The sequence below is a fragment of the Coregonus clupeaformis genome, unplaced genomic scaffold (assembly GCF_020615455.1).
Source record: "Coregonus clupeaformis isolate EN_2021a unplaced genomic scaffold, ASM2061545v1 scaf0070, whole genome shotgun sequence".
Taxonomy (NCBI): domain Eukaryota; kingdom Metazoa; phylum Chordata; class Actinopteri; order Salmoniformes; family Salmonidae; genus Coregonus; species Coregonus clupeaformis.
The window spans coordinates 309,118-332,060 of record NW_025533525.1 but is presented as its reverse complement, the minus strand read 5'-3'; the positions used below and the strand labels follow the sequence as shown (position 1 = coordinate 332,060).

Below are 22,943 nucleotides of genomic sequence, written 5' to 3'. Positions count from 1 at the left end.
AGATAGATAGATAGATAGATAGATAGATAGATAGATAGATAGATAGATAGATAGATAGATAGATAGATAGATAGATAGATGAGATAGATAGATAGATAGATAGATAGATAGATAGATAGATAGATAGATAGATAGATAGATAGATAGATAGATAGATAGATAGATAGATAGATAGATAGATAGATAGATAGATAGATAGATAGATAGATGAGATAGATAGATAGATAGATAGATAGATAGATAGATAGAGAGAGAGAGAGAGAGAGAGAGAGAGAGAGAGAGAGACGAGAGAGACAGAGAGAGAGAGACAGAGAGAGAGACAGAGAGAGAGACAGAGAGAGAGACAGAGACAGAGACAGAGACAGAGACAGAGAGAGAGAGACAGAGAGAGAGAGACAGAGAGACAGAGAGAGAGAGAGAGAGAGCACCAAACGCCACATATCTGATGGCCCAGTGTTATAATATAAACTCCTCTCTCTCTCCAAAGTAGCTAATGACCCTCCTCCCAGCCTGGTCTGACATGAATGTATAAGGTGCCACAGCACTGAGGTGATCCTGCCTCACTCCAGTGGAATTTCAAGGTGTGAGGAGACGAAAAGGCCATTGACCTTAACTCTGCTCTCTGGAAAGTGATGGAGGGGTGTTTCTGAAGGGTGTCGGAGGGAATACGTACTGAAGGAAAAGGGGAGGAGAGTTGAGTATCAGCCAGGCACTGCTCTGGCTCTGTTAAGATCCGAGGAGGACTACCGATCAAATAACAAAGGACAACAAGCAGCTGCATAAAAGAAACCATTCATTTAGTAAATCACGTGGATGGATGCTACAATGCACATCCTCTCCCTACCCACCGCGGACGACGAGTGTATGAGTTTCTGCGTTTAATGAATCCTCAGTGCTTTTCCCTAACCGGAATACAGTGTTTTTACTGGATGTACGAGAGCATAGAGCAGTCCTCTGTGATCCATCACTGTTGTTTGCAGCCTCTGAGTAAAGTAAATCGGGAAACGTTTTGAAAGTGGACTGTTTTTTCTCTCATGGTGGAGCTGAATTTTTATCCGTAAAATAGAAAAGAAAGGATCCAAGACAGTTTCAGCTGGCTCCAACTACACTCATCTGCATCATAACCTTCCAATTTTTTCGAGAAAGGGCTGCACCATTAGGATTAAAGGTGTGCCAAGTGGAGATTTCTGCTACTACTACATAAGTATTATTACTACTACTACAGAACTATGGTTGGATCTTATGATTTCCTATTGGGGCCTCAGCAAGTCGGCTCTGGCTGGTTCATGGACTCTTGAAGGGGAGACGGTGCACGAGGGAGGGGTGAGTACAGTGTGTCTGCAATATAAAAATGCCTACTGAGCCACAAAAGGACTTTCTGGTTCTGGACAGTTTCTCTGGACATGACTAGCCTCTGGACAGATCACACACAGTATGAAAAATGTATGCACTCACTAACTGTAAGTCGCTCTGGATAAGAGCGTCTGCTAAATGACTAAAATGTAAAACGTAAAATCACATGGAAAACAATGTTATATCTAGACATAAAAGCAAAGCAAGGACATTCATTACTGAAATACACTACCGGTCAAAAGTTTTAGAACACCTACTCATTCAAGGGTTTGTCTATATTTTTACTATGTTCTACATTGTAGAATAATAGTGAAGACATCAAAACTATGAAATAACACATATGGAATCATGTAGTAACCAAAAAAGTGTTAACCAAATCAAAATATATGTTGCAGTGGGGGAAAAAAGTATTTAGTCAGCCACAAATTGTGCAAGTTCTCCCACTTAAAAAGACGAGAGAGGCCTGTAATTTTCATCATAGGTACATGTCAACTATGACAGACAAAATGAGAAAAAAAAAATCCATAAAATCACATTGTAGGATTTTTTATGAATTTATTTGCAAATTATGGTGGAAAATAAGTATTTGGTCAATAACAAAAGTTTCTCAATACTTTGTTATATACCCTTTGTTGGCAATGACACAGGTCAAACGTTTTCTGTAAGTATTCACAAGGTTTTCACACACTGTTGCTGGTATTTTGGCCCATTCCTCCATGCAGATCTCCTCTAGAGTGGTGATGTTTTGGGGCTGTCGCTGGGCAACACGGACTTTCAACTCCCTCCAAAGATTTTCTATGGGGTTGAGATCTGGAGACTGGCTAGGCCACTCCAGGACCTTGAAATGCTTCTTACGAAGCCACTCCTTCGTTGCCCGGGCGGTGTGTTTGGGATCATTGTCATGCTGAAAGACCCAGCCACGTTTCATCTTCAATGCCCTTGCTGATGGAAGGAGGTTTTCACTCAAAATCTCACGATACATGGCCCCATTCATTCTTTCCTTTACACGGATCAGTCGTCCTGGTCCCTTTGCAGAAAAACAGCCCCAAAGCATGATGTTTCCACCCCCATGCTTCACAGTAGGTATGGTGTTCTTTGGATGCAACTCAGCATTCTTTGTCCTCCAAACATGAAGAGTTGAGTTTTTACCAAAATGTTATATTTTGGTTTCATCTGACCATATGACATTCTCCCAATCCTCTTCTGGATCATCCAAATGCACTCTAGCAAACTTCAGACGGGCCTGGACATGTACTGGCTTAAGCAGGGGGACACGTCTGGCACTGCAGGATTTGAGTCCCTGGCGGCGTAGTGTGTTACTGATGGTAGGCTTTGTTACTTTGGTCCCAGCTCTCTGCAGGTCATTCACTAGGTCCCCCCGTGTGGTTCTGGGATTTTTGCTCACCGTTCTTGTGATCATTTTGACCCCACGGGGTGAGATCTTGCGTGGAGCCCCAGATCGAGGGAGATTATCAGTGATCTTGTATGTCTTCCATTTCCTAATAATTGCTCCCACAGTTGATTTCTTCAAACCAAGCTGCTTACCTATTGCAGATTCAGTCTTCCCAGCCTGGTGCAGGTCTACAATTTTGTTTCTGGTGTCCTTTGACAGCTCTTTGGTCTTGGCCATAGTGGAGTTTGGAGTGTGACTGAGGTTGTGGACAGGTGTCTTTTATACTGATAACAAGTTCAAACAAGTGCCATTAATACAGGTAACGAGTGGAGGACAGAGGAGCCTCTTAAAGAAGAAGTTACAGGTCTGTGAGAGCCAGAAATCTTGCTTATTTGTAGGTGACCAAATACTTATTTACCACCATAATTTGCAAATAAATTCATTAAAAATCCTACAATGTGATTTTCTGGATTTGTTTTTCTCAATTTGTCTGTCATAGTTGACGTGTACCTATGATGAAAATTACAGACCTCTCTCATCTTTTTAAGTGGGAGAACTTGCACAATTGGTGGCTGACTAAATACTTTTTTTTCTCCACTGTATATTTCAGATTCTTCAGATAGCCACCTTTTGCCTTGATGACAGCTTTGCACACTATTGGTATTCTCTCAACCAGCTTCACCTGGAATGCTTTTCCAACAGTCTTGAAGGAGTTCCCACATATGCTGAGCACTTGTTGGCTGCTTTTCCTTCACTCTGCGGTCCAACTCATCCCAAACCATCTCAATTTGGTTGAGGTCGGGGGAGGCCAAGTCATCTGATGCAGCACTCCATCACTCTCCTTCTAGGTAAAATAGCCCTTACACAGCCTAGAGGTGTGTTGGGTCATTGTCCTGTTGAAAAACAAATTATAGTCCCACTGTATGGCTGCAGAATGCTGTGGTAGCCATGCTGGTTAAGTGTGCCTTGAATTCTAAATATATCACAGACTGTGTCACTAGCAAAGCACCCCCACACCATAACACCTCCTCCTCCATCCTTTACGGTGGGAAATACACATGCAGAGATCATCCGTTCACCCACACCGCATCTCACAAAGACACGGCGGTTGGAACCAAAAATCTCCAATTTGGACTCCAGACCAAAGGACAAATTTCCACTGGTCTAATGTCCATTGCTAGTGTTTCTTGGCTCAAGCAAGTCTCTTCTTATTATTGGTTTCCTTTAGTAGTGGTTTCTTTGCAGCAATTCGACACATGAAGGCCTGATTCACACAGTCTCCTCTGAACAGTTGATGTTGAGATGAGTGTCTGTTACTTGAACTCTGTGAAGCATTTATTTGGGCTGCAATTTCTGAGGCTGGTAACTCTAATGAACTTATCCTCTGCAGCAGACGTAACTCTGGGTCTTCCATTCCTGTGGCGGTCCTCATGAGAGCCAGTTTCATCATAGCGCTTGATGGTTTTTGTGACTGCACTTGAAGAAGTTTTCAAAGTGTTTAAAATGTTCCGTATTGACTGACCTTCATGTCTTAAAGTAATTTATCTTTGCTTGTTTGAGCTGTTATTGCCATAATATGGACTTTTACCAAATAGGGCTATCTTCTGTATACCCCCCCTACCTTGTCACAACACAACTGATTGGCTCAAACACATTAAGAAGGAAATAAATTCCACAAATTAACTTTTAAGAAGGCACACCTGTTAATTGAAATGCATTCCAGGTGACTACCTCATGAAGCTGGTTGAGAGAATGCCAAGAGTGTGCAAAGCTGTCATCAAAGCAAAGGGTGCATATAACATTTATTTTGAATTGTTTAACACTTTTTTGGTTACTACATGATTCTATATGTGTTACTTCATAGTTTTGACGTCTTCACTATTATTCTACAATGTAGAAAATAACAAAAATAAAAGAAAAACCCTTGAATGAGTAGGTGTTCTAAAACTTTTGACCGGTAGTGTACCTAAGAACATGGACACATTGATCAAAGTCACCACAAACACAATTCTAAACCTAATGTAACAACAAAAACACTGACATGACTGACTAAAGTGAAGCACTATTAGTTCTAGTCAGCTAACATTTTAACACTTGATAAAGGTGTCAGCAATGAACTGATAAAGGGAGAGTACTCATTTTCACTCTTTCCACAAAGCGAAAATCTTATTATCACGCACAGTAGAACACCATTTTTCAAAAGCACAGCGGAAAACTGCGGAAATTGGCTTTTTGATTTATAATTGCCACCTTTTGAAAGATTCCATCAAGATAACATCACAAAATCAGTTTGTGATTGAAGCTTCCACACTTGGAAAGGTTCACACATCGGCCACATTTCACACTTTAAATGGAATCCCAGTGAGGTAAAAATACATTCAGAAGAAGTCCCAGACACAAAAACAGTCAGACACAGATAGACAGATGAGCTAGATGAGATTAAAAAGGAATAGAAATAGCCTATTCTATACTATTGTCTGCTCCCTAGTTTAATTCAACATTTTGAAGGTCTTCATCAGGAGAAGACAATGAAACATAAGACATACAGTGTGGAAAAAAAGTATTTAGTCAGCCACCAATTGTGCAAGTTCTCCCACTTAAAAAGATGAGAGAGGCCTGTAATTTTCATCATATGTACACGTCAACTATGACAGACAAAATGAGAATTTTTTTTCCAGAAAATCACATTGTAGGATTTTTTATGAATTTATTTGCAAATTATGGTGGAAAATAAGTATTTGGTCAATAACAAAAGTTTCTCAATACTTTGTTATATACCCTTTGTTGGCAATGACACAGGTCAAATGTTTTCTGTAAGTCTTCACAAGGTTTTCACACACTGTTGCTGGTATTTTGGCCCATTCCTCCATGCAGATCTCCTCTAGAGCAGTGATGTTTTGGGGCTGTCGCTGGGCAACACGGACTTTCAACTCCCTCCAAAGATTTTCTATGGGGTTGAGATCTGGAGACTGGCTAGGCCACTCCAGGACCTTGAAATGCTTCTTACGAAGCCACTCCTTCGTTGCCCGGGCAGTGTGTTTGGGATCATTGTCATGCTGAAAGACCCAGCCACGTTTCATCTTCAATGCCCTTGCTGATGGAAGGAGGTTTTCACTCAAAATCTCATGATACATGGCCCCATTCATTCTTTCCTTTACACGGATCAGTCGTCCTGGTCCCTTTGCAGAAAAACAGCCCCAAAGCATGATGTTTCCACCCCCATGCTTCACAGTAGGTATGGTGTTCTTTGGATGCAACTCAGCATTCTTTGTCCTCCAAACACGACGAGTTGAGTTTTTACCAAAAAGTTCTATTTTGGTTTCATCTGACCATATGATATTCTCCCAATCCTCTTCTGGATCATCAAAATGCACTCTAGCAAACTTCAGACGGGCCTGGACATGTACTGGCTTAAGCAGCGGGGACATGTCTGGCACTGCAGGATTTGAGTCCCCTGGCGGCGTAGTATGTTACTGATGGTAGGCTTTGTTACTTTGGTCCCAGCTCTCTGCAGGTCATTCACTAGGTCCCCCCGTGTGGTTCTGGGATTTTGCTCACCGTTCTTGTGATCATTTTGACCCCCACGGGTGAGATCTTGCGTGGAGCCCCAGATCGAGGGAGATTATCAGTGATCTTGTATGTCTTCCATTTCCTAATAATTGCTCCCACAGTTGATTTCTTCAAACCAAGCTGCTTACCTATTGCAGATTCAGTCTTCCCAGCCTGGTGCAGGTCTACAATTTTGTTTCTGGTGTCCTTTGACAGCTCTTTGGTCTTGGCCATAGTGGAGTTTGGAGTGTGACTGTTTGAGGTTGTGGACAGGTGTCTTTTATACTGATAACAAGTTCAAACAGGTGCCATTAATACAGGTAACGAGTGGAGGACAGAGGAGCCTCTTAAAGAAGAAGTTACAGGTCTGTGAGAGCCAGAAATCTTGCTTGTTTGTAGGTGACCAAATACTTATTTTCCACCATAATTTGCAAATAAATTCATAAAAAATCCTACAATGTGATTTTCTGGATTTTTTTTCTCAATTTGTCTGTCATAGTTGACGTGTACCTATGATGAAAATTACAGGCCTCTCTCATCTTTTTAAGTGGGAGAACTTGCACAATTGGTGGCTGACTAAATACTTTTTTTCCCCACTGTAGATGAGAGGAAGTCAATAGTTATGTATACGATACACTTCTGTGGTGAAACTCAACACCTTTCTCTCCCCCTATACATAAATTAATGCAATCAGTCCCTGTTCTGATATTCCTCTCCTTTCCCTCCTCTCTCTGTCTCACCATGTCTCTCTAGGATAATGCATACCCCTCCTGTGCTGATCTCAGAAGCCACCATGAGCAACGTGACTGTCCTCGACACCTCGGAACCCTCTGACCTTGATATGACCCAGTCTGCCGCCCCCTACCCCGTCAGCTTCCAGGTACACGCTTACTCACCCTTACATGTATATCACTTCTACTTTTCTTAAGAGGGTAAACTTAGGTCAACGTCAGTTATCGTAAAAGCAGATATCACGATTAAAGCATATATCGCAATGAAAGCAGTTATCACAATATAATTGGTTATCGCGATACAAGCAGATATCATGATGCAAGCAGTTATTACAATACTATTATTGTGATACTATCATTATCATAAAACTAAATGCTATTATCCTCCGGGCCTCCAGGTGTCGCTGACAGCGTTCCTGCTGCTGGAGATCGTGCTGGGCCTAAGCAGTAACCTGACAGTGCTGGTCCTCTACTGCATGAAGCAAAACCTCATCACCTCCGTGTCCAACATCGTCACCATGAATCTGCATGTGCTAGACGTACTAGTGAGTGTCCGTCTTTGATGTTTCCTTTAGGCACAGACCTCGGATCAGTTAATACATTTAAAATACAAACTTTAACCATTGGGAGGGAGAACACAAAACTGGCCTTAGATCAATGTGTAGGGACAATTCCAGTGAGTGTCTAGGATGAGATGATTGCAGTGCAATTAGTCTGACAAATATCAAGAATCCTCAGGAAGTAGGCCACTATATCTGCTGTAGAAGGAGACACATTGAACTAATAATAATCTTAATCCTTATTTATATCTCTGGTTCCAGGTGTGTGTGTCTTGCATCCCTCTGACTGCCGTGGTAATACTCCTCCCCCTGGAGGCTGATACAGCACTGGTCTGCTGCTTCCACGAGGCCTGTGTCTCCTTCGCTAGCGTAGCCACTGCCTCTAACGTGCTAGCTATCACTGTCGACCGCTACGACATATCAGTGCGTCCAGCCAACCGCATGCTAACCATGGGACGTGCCGTGGCTCTGCTGGGCTTAATTTGGGCTATGTCCTTCTTCAGTTTCCTGGTCCCCTTCATGGAGGTGGGTTTCTTCAGCGATTTTGGTTCAGACTTCGTCAACCAGACTGCAGTTGCCTCTGTGGTCCATACTAACGAGTACTACACAGAGCTGGGGCTGTACTACCACCTCTTGGCTCAGATCCCAATCTTCTTCTTCACGGCTGTAGTCATGCTGGTGACCTACTACAAGATACTCCAGGCACTGAACATCCGCATCGGGACACGCTTCCAACACAACCAGCCCAAGAAGAAGCCCTGCAAGAAGAAGACCATCTCCTTAACCACTGCAACGCAGGTGGAATCTACAGATGCGTCCCAGGGCAGCGAGGCAGTCAGAGGGGGCGGAAACCCACCTGCGGTCCTGTCCATGCGGACCTCCGTCTCCGTCCTCATGGCTCTGCGCAGGGCCGTTAAACGCCACCGAGAACGGCGGGAGAGGCAGAAACGCGTCTTCAGGATGTCCCTCCTCATCATCTCCACCTTCCTGCTCTGCTGGACGCCCATCACGGTCCTCAACACGGTCATCCTCAGCGCAGGGCCCTCAGACTTCACGGTCAAGTTGCGGTTGGGTTTCCTGGTCATGGCTTATGGGACAACCATCTTCCACCCGCTGCTCTACGCCTTCACCAGGCAGAAGTTCCAGAAGGTGCTGAAGAGCAAGATGAAGAAAAGGGTGGTGTCCGTGGTAGAGGCTGAGCCAATGCCCAACAACGTGGTCATTCACAACTCCTGGATCGACCCCAAGAGGAACAACAAGAAAGTCACCTTCGAGGAGTCTGAGGTCAGGCAGAAGTGTCTATCTTCCCAGGATCCGGAATAAAACAACATTGTCTGTCATCCATGACAGGCTATAGTGCATCATGAAGATCGGCAAGGCTTGGGGGCAGTGGTTAGGTCGAAAGACATACCTCTCAACAGAGGTGGCAGAGTGGGATAACTTGGAATAAGCTATGTCCATCTTCAGAGAAAGTGGAATAAAGAGATCATTTCTGAGAAGTCAATGACTATCTGCATGGCTAGAGGGAGTTCATAGACATGAGTCTGAGCCAAGGTCAAGATAGAAAAGCTTCTGTTCAGAAGATGCAGAATAAGACAATGTGGATTATGAGGACGTGAAATAAGAATAAAATGGAATAAGCAATGGACACTTATACAGGGTGACAAAACGTTATCACGAACCAACTCAATTAAAAATGGGAAACCACTTATCCAAAGCAGTAATGTAAATGAAAACATTTTACCTGTATAGTTACCCTAAAGGGGATAATTTATTACTATTTATTGTAAGATATTGATATGGTATCAAGGACAATTTAAACTAAGTACTGTACCTACTGCATAGTGTTGTTATAGACTGTAACATAATTATTGTGTATAGTCATGTACAGTGTATAGAATAAATATATGTTTACAACACATAAAGGAAAGATTCACCCATTTTGAATGTTATATCATATTTGTGCATCTCTGAGCTATGAGCAATGATGCAAAATGTGTCATACCGGCTGTATTTCTGCCTGCTTGAATGGCTAATAGCTCAGATACACATCAAAACATGAAATTACCTCTAGAATCGATAGAGCATAGCTCAGAGATAGACAAATACGATATAACATTCAAAATGGGTGACTCTTTCCTTCAAGCAAGTATTTGTCCTTTTATAATAAATAACGTGAAAAAGTTTAGAGGGCATTCTGTTGGGTATTCTGGTTGAAGGGTATTCTGTCACACATTCCCCACTTTACTACGCTTTTGTAAACTTGGCCACTTAGGCACAGAGGACATCAAGTCACTGTAGCGGCACAAATATTTACAGGTGAAATCCCACTTCCCCCTTTCCTGTCCTCTGAGAGTCTCTTTCCATCTGCCTGTTACATGTGTGATTTAGTGTAAGATGGAAGGATAGAAACAGAGTCCAGCAGCACTTTCCAACCTAAGCGAGAGGCTGCATTCTGAAAACTAATCCCAGCATTACTAAGACATGACCTTATGATTTCAACACATAATCAGCATCTGTAGCCTAACCATCCTGAGATGACCCCAGCTGCTCTCCCGGCCGGAACACAGCTGTTATGCTGCTTCTCTTATTATCTAGTCACAGGCCAGGGTGAAGAGAACAACATGGCTGCCAAAACTCGAGCCTGCTTCCTTTCATTATCACACTGAGGCCAACATGCAAATCAATCTGTATTTTCTGGTTGGAGTTGGAGGACATTGAGTGAGTGAGTGAGTGAGGACTCGGACATGCTGCAGTCCATAGCGCTTAGCAAGGCTGGGGCAAGTGGGGGGAGAATTGTGAAGTGGTCTGGTCACGGGCTATTCGGTGTTGATACATCACTTGCCACAACACTTGCCCTTGCCTTTCCCCTTGCCGAGCACCCCTCTCTCCCACTCTCTCTCTCACGCTTGATGCCTTGTGATTACCAAGGCTAGGACTGCTAGCTAGATAATAACGGCTGGCTGTGGCAGGCGATGCATCACAATCACCCTCCCTCCCCGCCGCCATCATGACACGGCAAGGTCATGGTGCTTTTCCCTCTTCTGTGTCGGAGAGATGCGGTCACCGTCAAACACACACACAATACCAATGCACTGTACCTAGCTATCTGTTCAGCTGAGAGAGGGCATTTAGATGCTAGGAAGGGGAGGGGATATGAGCGAGGGGAGAAATGTCCGAAACAGGACACTTAAAGTCAAAACACTTTATTATACCATTGAATGACTCATATTGCCTCATATATTGTAATTCATTCAAGGCTAAAAACACTTTGTCTAAACTGCCATTCAAAATGTACTTGCAATGTGACCTACAGTGTGTGGGGTGTGGTCATATGCCATATCAGTTGAGGCGCCATGTGAGGTCAGGAAGAGACCAGCCTAAAACCCTCTGCCAACCTTTCTTTTTTAGAACCCTCATCGAATGGCCCTCTGAGTCTCCTAAAAATCACTCCGTCTCAATGTGCATTTTAAGAGACAATTATAAGCTGGGGTACTTGGCTGGCTGTTTGCCAGCAAGCACTAAAGGCAGGTTGGCGATGTTGATTGAAGCTCCATCTAACTGTTCATTACAGGTTGGCTCAGACCATTAAAAAAAGAAGGCTAGAACCACTTGTCTATATAAAGTTGATGAGTAATGCATAGACAAACCAACACTGTACCTCAATCTTCACAACTTGACTGATTTTCTATGCCTACATAGAGGATGTGCACAGGTTAGATTCTAGGCTACATTTCATTGGTCGAAAATATCAAGCCTATTCTTTATATAGGCTTCGGCTATCGGTCTACATGAGTAGAGTGCCGAGGAGGATAAATTGAACCGCAATCCTCTCTGAAGTAGCAGAGTAATCTCGCCTGTCTAAGCGATCAGTCCTCACAGAACTCTGAGTCATCAGACCGGAGAGGAGCAGAATTCTATTCTAGAATGAGATTAAGAAAGATGAGCCTAGACAGAGATGTCAAAACCCCCAAGATTCTTCAGGAAATATAGACCTATCAGCATTGCCAGCTGAGGAGCCGAATGGAACTTACTGATAAGATTGGAACAGTTGGTTCAACTTCTCATGAATACTTCCTAGGGTCTTTGGTGACATCATCTTAATCCTTTATGTTATCCCGGGCCCTACCTGGAAAACTATTCAGAGTAGGCCTATCGGACTGACATATCCGCCTCTGGTCCTGGGACCACACCATTTCCCACCCTCTTAGCTCACTTACTGCACACCAGACCCCATCTATCTCTTTCATTCTCTCTATCCATCTCACACTCCCTCTCCATCTATACAGTATCTCTCTCCTCTGTTCCCTCTCCCAACACTCAGCCCAGGGTCGCACATGGCTGATAAGAGGAGTGCTTTTGATTCCGGAGGCCCTGAATGTTCTAGTGTTCTGGAGTGTTCTGTGTGCCAGGGCTGTTATGTAAAAGGTTGTTGTGCATTTGTTATGTATGACCAAAAAGGGTCTAGCTCATATAAGGAGAGGTGTTGTGTGGTACTAGGCCTCTCAAATGGTTTGGCCAACTGCCACCTACACTTTGCAAATAAATTGAACACAATGAATTGCCTTCCCATCCCCATTCTTTTAGTCACCAGTCCCCCTCCTTTCTTCAATCTTCCCTCTTCTTCTCTGTCATCCCTCCTTCCTTTCTTCCTCTCCCATGGGAGTAGCCTCTGTCTGACTGACAGTCAGGACCATTGTGTCATTATAGCTGGTCTCTGGGGCTGGCTGCTGTGACTGACAGTTACCACGGTGACTGACACTTCATCCACTCTGACTGACAGCCAGGGCTGTAGTCCCATAGCGGAGGAAACCAATACATCCGAGATATGAGAGGAAGACGACACAGACACAAGTGGATTAAAATATGTCAAAGACATTGAGACAGCGCAACACCACCGGATTATTGCTCGATAATAACGTCATACACAGTCTCATTGAAAATACAATGAACTAAAATATAAACGCAACATGTAAAGTGTTGGTCCCATGTTTCATGAGCTGAAATAAAAGATCCCAGAAATGTTCCATACGCACAAAAAAGCTTGGAAAATATTGTACACACATTTGTTTACATCCCTGTTAGTGAGCATTTCTCTTTTGCCAAGATAATCCATCCACCTGACAGGTGTGGCATATCAATAAGCTGATAAACAACATAACCATTACACACGTGCACCTTGTGCTGGGGACAACAAAAGGCCACTCTAAAATGTGCAGTTTTGTCACACAACACAATGCCACAGATGTCTCAAGTTGAGGAAGCGTGCTATAGGCATGCTGATGGCAGGAATGTCCACCAGAGCTGTTGCCAGAGAATTGAATGTTAATTTCTCTACCATAAGCCGCCTCCAACTTCATTTTAGAGAATTTGGCAGTACATCCAACCGGCCTCACAACCGCAGACCACGTGTATAGCGTTGTGTCAGACCATGTGTATGGCGTCGTGTGGGCCACCGGTTTGCTGATATCAACGTTGTGAACAGAGTGCCCCATGGTGGCGGTGGGGTTATAGTATGGGCAGGCATAAGCTACGGACAACAAAGATAATTGCATTTTATCGATGGCAATTTGAATGCACAGAGATACCATGACAAAAACCTTGAGGCCCATTCATCCGCCGACATCACCTAATGTTCCAGCATGATAATGCACGGCCCAATGTCGCAAGGATCTGTACACAATTCCTGGAAGCTGAAAATGTCCCAGTTCTTCCATGGCCTGCATACTCACAAGACATGTCACACATTGAGCATGTTTGGGATGCTCTGGATCGACGTGTACAACAGAGTGTTCCAGATCCCGCCAATATCCAGCAACTTCGCACAGCCATTGAAGAGGATTGGGACAACATTCCACAGGCCACAATCAACAGCCTGATCAACTCTATGCGAAGGAGATGTGTCGCGTTGCATGAGGCAAAATGGTGGTCACACCAGATACTGACTGGTTTTCTGATCCATGCCCCTACTTTTCTTAAAAAGGTATCTGTGACCAATAGATGCACATCTGTATTCCCAGTCATGTGAAATCCATAGATTAGGGGCTAATGAATTTATTTCAATTTATTGATTTCCTTCCTTATATGAACTGTAACTCAGTAAAATCAATCAAATTGTTGCATGTTGCGTTTACTTTACATACAACTGCCTAAATCTCCTCTCTATCGAACGTTGTAGTAAATTTGATCCAAGCCAAAGCCACACACAATCCTACAATAGACGGCGAGGCTACACAGTCCAAAATTAGTGCATATAAAAGGGAATAAGGTACCATTTGGAACGCAGCCTTTGATTCCCTCCTCAACAATAGCAGGCTGCTCTCTCTCCCTCTGTGTCCCCTCCACTGCATCTACTTCAATCACTTTATTACACTCGGCAGGCGGCTCTCCCCCCAGTCACCCCCCTCCTCCACCCCTTTATCCATCCATCCCTTGTTTACTCACTCACTCATTTTTTCTCCACCACCACCCAACCCCCATCTGACCTCCTCTCCCTCGTCTTCTCCTCCTATTCGCTCTCTCTTTCTCCTCCTCCCCCCTCTCTACTACCTGTTCAGTGTTCTCCACCCTGCCCAGTGCTACAGGCTGACAGAAGAAAGCGCTCCAAATCACATTAGGCTGGCTGTGGCTGTGGCTGTGCTGTGTGATTGTGCTGTGGCTGTGCTGTGGCTGTGCTGTGTGATTGTATTAGGCCAGCAGCAGTATCAGCCTGTAATTCAGGCCTATTCGAATGTCCTGGCAGTTGAAGAAAGGGGGCTGAGAGTGGACTGAAGATTGATTTCTGGCTCAGTTGAAAAGCTTGCTAAAAACAGGGGAAACAACCAGGCAGGTGTCTTGAGAGTCAACAAAGAGGGAGAGGAGGAGAGACAGCATGACGCCAACGATAGAACAGAGACTCAATCAGCTTCCGTCTACCATTCAGTTCGAGCCGAGGTGGCCATTCATTGTGCTTTGCCAGTCTCATTGTACCTACAGTAGATAACTGGCTAGTTCAACAGGTAGGCCTAAAGGTAACCTACCGCCACTTCTCACCCTTAAAAACAATTGTATAGTTGTAACCGGATTGGACCGGATTGGTCCTGAAACCCTCCACAATAACAATTTCTGGTATTGACGGAGCTGGGAAATTCCCACCAACATGATCATGTGAAACCCCACATGAAGTGAACTCAACACTGAACACATTCAAATCAGCTCTACGGGACCAGAAGTCACAACTGAGTCAACAACCAAACAAATCTTATTTAGTGTGATAGAGAGGACTGTGTACTGTACTGTGAGAGAGACGTTTGACAACATGAATCATATATGGGTGAGAGTGTGTAAAGGCCATATTTTACTCTGAGCCCCTGGCGTCAGTGGTTCTTTGGTGTGTGTGTGTGTGTATGTGTGTGTGTGTATTAGGGCTGGTACAATTACCATATAACTGACGGTTATGGATGAAGATCGTCATGAAAATAAAAAACCTGTCATAACTGTAAAAATAAATACAAATGATTTGGAACGAACAGCTGACTGAAGAAAGGACAGCCGTGCATTCGTAACATGATGGAACTTTGTTGCTCCTTGCTGAAAAAATAAAGGTGTTTTAGCAAACGATGCAACACCCCCGACAATGCAGCAGCAGCACACATAGAAATAGAATGAATACAATGGGCTTGGAACCTCTAACCCTGGCGATTTGACTGTTAAACTCATGGGCACACTTGCAATGGCTGCCTGGTATTGTGATGCAATAATTTCCATGATAATGTAGAATGCTAATTAAAATGATGTCAACTGATGTATTCAATGGAAATACATTTTTTGTAATGTCAGTTGAGTTGAATCAACAAATCACAGCACATATTGATGGGTACACTTCTTGCTTTTACTTCCTGCTTTGCTCCTATGGGTACACTTGCAATGTTGTTGTTTTGTTGTTGTGGTCATTTAGCAGACACTCTTATCCAGAGTGACTTACAGTAGTGAGTGCATACGTTTTCATACTTTTTTCACCGTACTGCTCCCCCGTGGGAATCAACCCACAACCCTGGCGTTTCAAGCGCCATTCTCTATCAACTGAGTCACATGGGATCCTGTGGGCCTCCAATCCACCTACTATGCAATCATTGATTTGAATGGGGACGCCTGTTCTATTAATTATATTGCTATTGCAGCACATGCAGTCAGGAGCAGAGGAGGAGAACATTTGCATAAAATGTTGTATATATTTTTTGCTATTCGAACGGTTATGACAGAGACAGCGGTCATTTGGCTGGCCGATTACCGTCATCCAAAATTCCATGACCGTCACAGCCCTATTGTGAGTGTGTGTGTGTGTACTAGCTCTTATAAAAGCCATATGATCCACATGCATGGAGAAACAGGAGTAGAACTAATAAATATGTACCATGTGATTTCTGAAAAGGACATCGATTTTGTCTACCACCTCTCTTTCCCTGCATCGGTTAAATGCAATGACGCTCTTTCTGAGAAATTCACTGGAATCACTGTCAGGGTACTGCAGTATAATGAAGACTACTGTTCATGTTAAAAGTCCCTCCAACCACAGCATATAAATACATTTGCATAGTACTTTGCTCTGCACTTGGCAGATAGAGTATTAGATTCAGCATTGAGTCACCAGCACAGTGTAGAAAACAGGGACAGAATGCATCATCGTTCTCTGTTAGCCTACTTGGCTTGCGTTTGGTACAATCTGTGAGGAATCATAACTGAGGTTGCGTTCCAAATGGCACCCTATTCCCTATGTAGTGCAGTACTTTTGACCAGGGCCCATAGGCCTCTCATAGGGTTCCCATAGGGCTCTGGTCAAAAGTAGCACACTATAGGGAATAGGGTGCCATTTGGGAGACAGTTGAGAGATAATCACACTGCTCAAGCTTGACTGCACAACAAGATCTTATTTCGTGGATCATTTCATACCAATCAATGGCAATCTATACATAGACTATTCCATGGCCTGGTGTTCCTACCATACACAATACCTTATCCATACATTGAATGGTAAATTGCATCCCTGAATGACTTTATAGCTCACTAGCTAAATGTAGAATATTGATCACAAGCATATCAACCCCTAGCTCTCGAAAACCCTTCTTCTCCGTATGTTGGGTTTTCAGCCATTACATTCGCCCACCTTTGGCTCCGTGTAAACTACAATTCCGACGCTGTTTTAACGTTTAGAAACTTCAATAACCATCGCTTTCGCAACGGTTTTCGAAAACATATGCTAATATGCTCCTTATCTTTCATTTCAGCGAAAAAGAATCATTCAAATAAAAAAGATACACTTACTGTAGCAGTTTTGCACAGATCCATACACTGTGTGTGCCTCCAGTTGAAGAAATACACTTCCTCTCCTGTTAGCTCACACAGGTGTTCAGAGTATGCTAGGTAGCTAATTAGCACAGGTGGCGGCCTATGTCTTCCGTAAACAAGCGCTGTAACATGGAGATATGTTCGTGTTGGAACCCTAACCCTAGAAATGTGTGTTGTAATTGACACGTTTTGTTTTATGAAAATGATTTCTGGCTGATATGAAAGATGCGTTCCTTATGTTTCCAAAACAGTACCACAAGCAATGTATGTTAATTTTTAGAGTAAGCGTCGGGGCTCTTAACATAACTCTGACCCCGGTCAGAAGATACTATCGTCAATAGGCGCTAAAGTAGTTAGTGTCTATGAATGGGGTAATCAACGACATAAATACCTGAAACAGGGCTCCAGACTGCGACCATTTAGTCGCATTTTGCAACCCTTCGAGTTGGCTGTGCGAGTAAGATTTTTAAGTGGTCGCATCGGTGCGAGCTGCACATTATACATGGTCACTCAAAACGTCCTCTTTTTTTAGGATGCTAAAACCATGATTTGGTCAAACAGTAAAGTGCATTATCCTCATGATTCCTGCAATGAAAGTGTCTGCCTGCCCCTGTGACTGTTTCGCTGGGGCCTGCTGCTGTGTCCAGCGAGACACTCTCGCTCCCCTTTCCCCAGAAAAAAAAAATGCTCCAGGAGAAAATAAAAAGTTTCCGATTGTATAACATTTTAAAATCCAATTGTGGGGAAAACACAGCTATCTTATTGTCACAGTTAAAGAGAGAAGGGTCATCTATTTACAGAATATAGCCTGGCCTATAGGTCAGGGATTAATCAAGCGCTGTGCATTGCTTAGCCAACACTGCATTCCAAAAACACATTAAAGTAAATACCAAGACTTCCGCACTGTGGGAAGATATAATCTAGTTCCTGTGCAGCAGAAACGCAGTGTTTTATTAGATTAATGAGTTTGGGATTTATTTCCTGTAGTAAAGATATTTATCAAACTATTAGCAGTTAAAAAGCACTGTTTCTTTATATATATATATATATCAAGGAAAATTGGGTTTCTCTGAACATTGGGTCTGTCTGTCTGTCAATCATTGGTTTGATTGAAGCCAAATCCAGCCTGAGTGACCTTACACACAGTGACCTTTAAGCGACCCATCAGTGGAGAGTAGGTCAGCATTTACCAACCTGGTGTGTTCTAAGCAGAGGCTATAGTGAGACGTAAGCAGTGTCCCAGAGTCAAATCAACCAGTTCTCAAAACACAAGGAGGACCAAGGCACTCTTCATGTAATTAAAATGCCTTTATTATGACGGCATGTTCAATAGAACAAAATCTTTCCAAAAAACGTGAAAATGCCATCAAGATAAAGGCATTTTAATTATATGAAGAGTCCTCCTTGTTTTTTGATTACCCTAAACCAAAGAGCACCTTCAACCTACAGTACAAACATCTACTAGTATATCCCTGCAGCGCTTCCTATCCTCCCCTTTTTCTACAAGTCACTCACCCAGCTCTTTGAGGCTCTGAGTAGCTTTGGTGATCTCAGCACCACCTACACCTTTTACAGTAGGCCTAAATTAGGGGAGTTTCACCTTAGTGTCAGTAGTATTATAGTGAATGAGCAGGGTCACTCACCCAGTTTGTAGAAGCTGATCTGATTACCTTGGTGATCTCATCACCATCTACACTCTCTTTACAGTAGGCCCAAATGAGGTGAGTTAACCATGTCAGTATTACAGTACCCAGTTCGTTGAGGCTTTGAGCAGCCTTGTCAGTAGTACAGTGCAGTGTATCAGAGGTGAACAGGCAGTGGTCGCTCACCCAGTTCGTTGAGGCTCTGGGCAGCCTTGGTGATCTCCCTGCTTCCTCCCTGGAGCTGGCCCTGCAGACGCTTGGACAGGTACAGGATCCTGATGATCCTTCGCAGCAGGTCACATGCCACCTGGGAAAAATAGGATTCATAAAGAAATCAATACAAAATATAACCCCATCTGAACCCGTCTTTCTGAATCTATATGACAAGATGTGAGTGAATGACAAATCTAATATGGAACGATCCTCTTGTTTTGTCATAATTTATTGAACATCACTTATTGTAAATGATCTCTAACCAATCACTTTTGACATTTCCAAGTATTTATTTTCCTATTGTAGCCTATATAGTAACAATAATGCCAACCATGGGCATATCAATAGTGGAAATAATAACCGTGTGTCTAGCAGCATTGTGGGGCTGTGCCTGGAGCTGAAGGACACAGAGAGATCAGCAGCGTGTTTTGGCTTAGTAGTGTGTTTAGAATGCAGCTGAGAGCTGGGGGTCTGTCCCCGGAGCCTCTGTGTCTGTGATGTCTGTGATGGCTGTGTGTGTGTCCGTCCCAAGTGTCTGTGTGTGTCAGACTGATTGCTTTATCTGTGGGTGGCCGAGAAGCTGCCATTTTGGGAGCGAACACTAGACTAAAAGACAAACAAGCACTCTCCTATTCCCCCTGGATTTATAGTCTGATCATTACCGGTCTCCTTCAGACCTACCTCACCCCAGTCCCACAGAGACAGACAGACAGACGGACAGAAACACACAGACAGAGACAGAATACAAACAAACACACACACACACACACACACACACACAGACAGACCCTAACACCAAGGACAGGACAGTCACTGGGAGTGAAAAGTGTTAAGAGGGGTCTGTCTATATAAAATAATATTAACATTGCAACTATTCTATTCAGAAATCACAGCACCCTCTCCTTTCACAAACCAGGCCCATGTTCATCCTAAGATCTTACCAGCCTGGCATGCCTGCCTGCTACTAGTATCTTCTCTGCAGGATGCATGTCTGTGGTGTAGATAACAACAATAACTCCCCACACACACATGATGACAAAGCTGAGACAGAGAGAGCATCAGAAGACAGACAGAGCTGACACACAGCCAGAGCTATGGGAGAGGAAGGAGCCAGTTAGAATCCCAGTGCCCTTTCTGACTGAAGCCATATTCCATCAATATATAATAAGCCTTCCCCTCGACTCCACAGACGACGGAGAGGCAGTGTGTGCTGAATGAGAGCCTGTAAACCCAGAGTCTCTATTTCGCTCTCTATCTGGTCGCAGCTACCCAGCCTCGGACAGGACTGGGTCAGGTTGCTCACAAGAACAGGTCTTATTTTAACAGGGGTAGAAATTCAACTTTTAAAACACCTGACTGCTTTTTATTGATTTCTTCTAAACGGGGGTGGATTAAAAACCACAACAGTGATGTCATGAGTTAAGATAGCATCTGCAATCTGAGAACAGGGTCAAAGTAATGCTGTTTGAAAGGTTGAGATAACGTTGTAAACCTTTAACGTGGTCTTTATGTATTATTTAGTGGAGGACTTACCAAGAAAAACAGATGCATTTTATGTAACAGCTAGGATTCCTGGTATGAAGATCGCTCAGCCTCCAAAAGCACAGTTCCATAAATCATCTTTACAAATATGCCTTTCTCCAAAGTGGTGGGGAGTGATTCCATAATGGCAGGCATGTGCAACAAGAGTAAAAGGGGTCATATAATAACCAACACCTGCTACAGCTACATTGTATTGACAGGGTAGAAGAGGATATCCCAGAGCCATATACAGGTATATAGATCTCTATATGGCTCTGGGTTATTGTCATCTTTCCAATTTAAACAGGAGGATCCTGGCAGCTGTCCAGGAGACATTAGGCGACCTTGACAACTTGAAGTACCTATCTTGAAAGTGAGCAGAGAGACAATAAAAACCCAAGCAAATGCTGTCTATCCATTTCTCTACCCCAGATGTCTTTCCAATAAACATGGAAATCAAGTCCAGCGCAGAAGTAGAGACGCTGTCAGACAGAGTGCTGATAATAATGAACACTAGAGAGGCAATCTTCCCCCTGCTATTTGAGCCTCAGTACACGGCCATACAATAATACAACACCATCAAGATGGATGGATACCTGCAATCTGGCGAGCTGGGCAGTCCTGGCTACAATCTTATTGTAGGGGTCAACAATCTTTGTCCTTATCCTACGAGAGAAATCAAATAGAAGGTTGAGTGCTGTTATTAGAGGTCTGATTATTGAGGGTCTCCGAACACAAGGGTAATATTTTGCCTAGAACATTCCCTGTGATGATATGTTATGGTCTGTTATAGGCTTGGAGTAGGTAGATAATGCACCTAACCACTGATACAGGATAAGATGTTTCTTCATCACCATAATGGTTAAGGTTGAGATTGCGGGTATGTTAATCTGGTCCTAGATCAGTGGTTAACCTACCTGTCCACAGCACCCTGCAGAGCAGCGATCCTGGTCTGCATCATCTGCAGGACCCCTGAGAAACAACACACAAACAACTCACTCAATATATCAACATAAAAATTATATGATTGGCTTTTATGTAATAAAACATTATTCTCTGTTCAAATAGACCACAATCACTTCAGTACTGAGATGCACTGATGCTTATATCCAATTGTGTGACAGCAGCATCCCCTATGGACTGTCTACAGCACTACAATGACAGCATATATTCCAGCACATGGGTTTTCAATTTTTTGGGGCTGGGGACCCCTTATTTGATAGCAAATTCATCAGGGACCCCCTCATAATCAGAACATTAAAAAATAGTCTACAAGGAGTTTACTGTGACGTCTGCAGTGCATGGCCGGACGAATCTAGTCTAGGGCCAGTGGAAAGAACATTTGACTAATTTCCTGCAATTCTCCACATTTTGTCATGGGGCAGAGATATTTTTTGTTGTTGCAGCTTTAAAGCTAATATCCTGCAATTCTACACATTTTGCCACGAAGCAGAGAGAAAACATTGATGTTTTCAATTTTAAATTACAGTGCATTTATGTAAAAGAAATACATATATATATATACACAGTCTCTAATTGGTGGAGTACTGTGGATACCAATATCCCTGTGAGCCTCCCAGGCCCATGTTGTCCAGGGTTAAGAAGATACATTTTAGATTCATAATATTACATTGTATCCACGGTACTTGTATTGTATTACACAGGGATCTGTGGCTTTTGGCCATGGATCCCTTGGCCAAAAGCCCCCAGGGGTCCGCAGACCCCACTTTGAGAACCCCTGTTCCAGCAAGTCAGAAGTGCCATACAAATATGTGCTAAAGGTGTGTTACCTTCCAAAGACTCAATCCCAGTAGCTTGAGCAAGTAGCTCCTCATGCCTGGCTACCACCTGACAGGATAAATATTTACCACAGTCAATAAGTCATTCAACACATGAACGAAAAGTGTCTTTCCTACAGAAAATGTATACATACCAGCCATCAGTATAGAACAAACTGACTGGCCGATTAAACTAATAATAGATATAGGTATGGCTCTATGGGTCTCACATGTGTGAGATACAGTTGTGTGTGACAGGTGATAGGTGTCATGTATACCTGGCAATGGAGCTCCTTGTCCAGCTGACTGATGCCCTGAGACAGCTTGGCCAGCTGTTCTGCGATGACAGCATGGTGGATGGCCTGGGCTGTGTACGTCTTCACGTCAAAGTCCTCTGTGAGAAAATCAGCATAGCATTCTGGAGAAGAGATGGATGAATAGGAAAAATAGATTAGCTAGCTAAATCACTTCCGGGATTATTTCTTACCAATGGTAAAGCAAAAATATGGCCACACACATTCCACTCCAAACGTATTTCCAAAGACACTTCTGTTTTTTATCACAAGTAAAGAAAAGTATTGACAAACAGAAACGATTATGATGTCTTGCTGTCAGTTGTCAATGATGGACTGCACTGTCAACTCGGTAGCTCTCATTCGTAAACGACTACGGGGCTGATACACCTTGCTAAATAAAACAAAACATACACCTACGTGAAGTAAAACTGACTGACAGAAAAGTATTTAAAATAAATGTTAAAATATAGCATTTTACCATCATTTAACAATGAATTCGTTGAAGCTTCTCCACTACCCTCCATGTTTGCCACTTCATCACGCGATTACGTCGAATTTCAGCGACAGGAAATGAACCAAACC

The 22,943-nt window shown here is 43.2% G+C and overlaps 2 protein-coding genes across 3 annotated transcripts in view; one reads left to right on the top strand and one right to left on the bottom strand.

Moving 5' to 3' along the window:
* The window catches only part of LOC121546208 (conserved oligomeric Golgi complex subunit 5), an 88,625-nt gene extending 65,711 nt beyond the window's left edge, over window positions 1-22,914 (bottom strand). The window contains exons 1-6 of the mRNA XM_041857301.2: window positions 22,840-22,914; window positions 22,344-22,483; window positions 22,078-22,135; window positions 21,205-21,259; window positions 20,884-20,953; window positions 18,740-18,860 (exon numbers count right to left, since the gene is read on the bottom strand). Coding sequence (XP_041713235.2) covers window positions 18,740-18,860; window positions 20,884-20,953; window positions 21,205-21,259; window positions 22,078-22,135; window positions 22,344-22,483; window positions 22,840-22,885 — 490 coding nt within the window. The 5' untranslated portion in view covers window positions 22,886-22,914. The remainder of the gene's footprint in view (window positions 1-18,739; window positions 18,861-20,883; window positions 20,954-21,204; window positions 21,260-22,077; window positions 22,136-22,343; window positions 22,484-22,839) is intronic.
* LOC121546210 (G-protein coupled receptor 22) lies at window positions 405-12,147 on the top strand. 2 transcript variants are annotated; one of them, XM_041857303.2, is made up of 4 exons: window positions 405-1,323; window positions 7,049-7,175; window positions 7,425-7,571; window positions 7,848-12,147. In XM_041857303.2, exons 2-4 carry the CDS (start codon window positions 7,053-7,055, stop codon window positions 8,907-8,909), a joined length of 1,332 nt encoding a protein of 443 aa, XP_041713237.1. In that variant the 5' UTR covers window positions 405-1,323; window positions 7,049-7,052; the 3' UTR covers window positions 8,910-12,147. The 2 variants fall into 2 exon arrangements, with proteins under 2 accessions (XP_041713237.1, XP_041713238.1); XM_041857304.2 differs by lacking the exon at window positions 405-1,323 and adding an exon at window positions 3,560-3,594.
* Window positions 22,915-22,943: the final 29 nt, after the last annotated feature.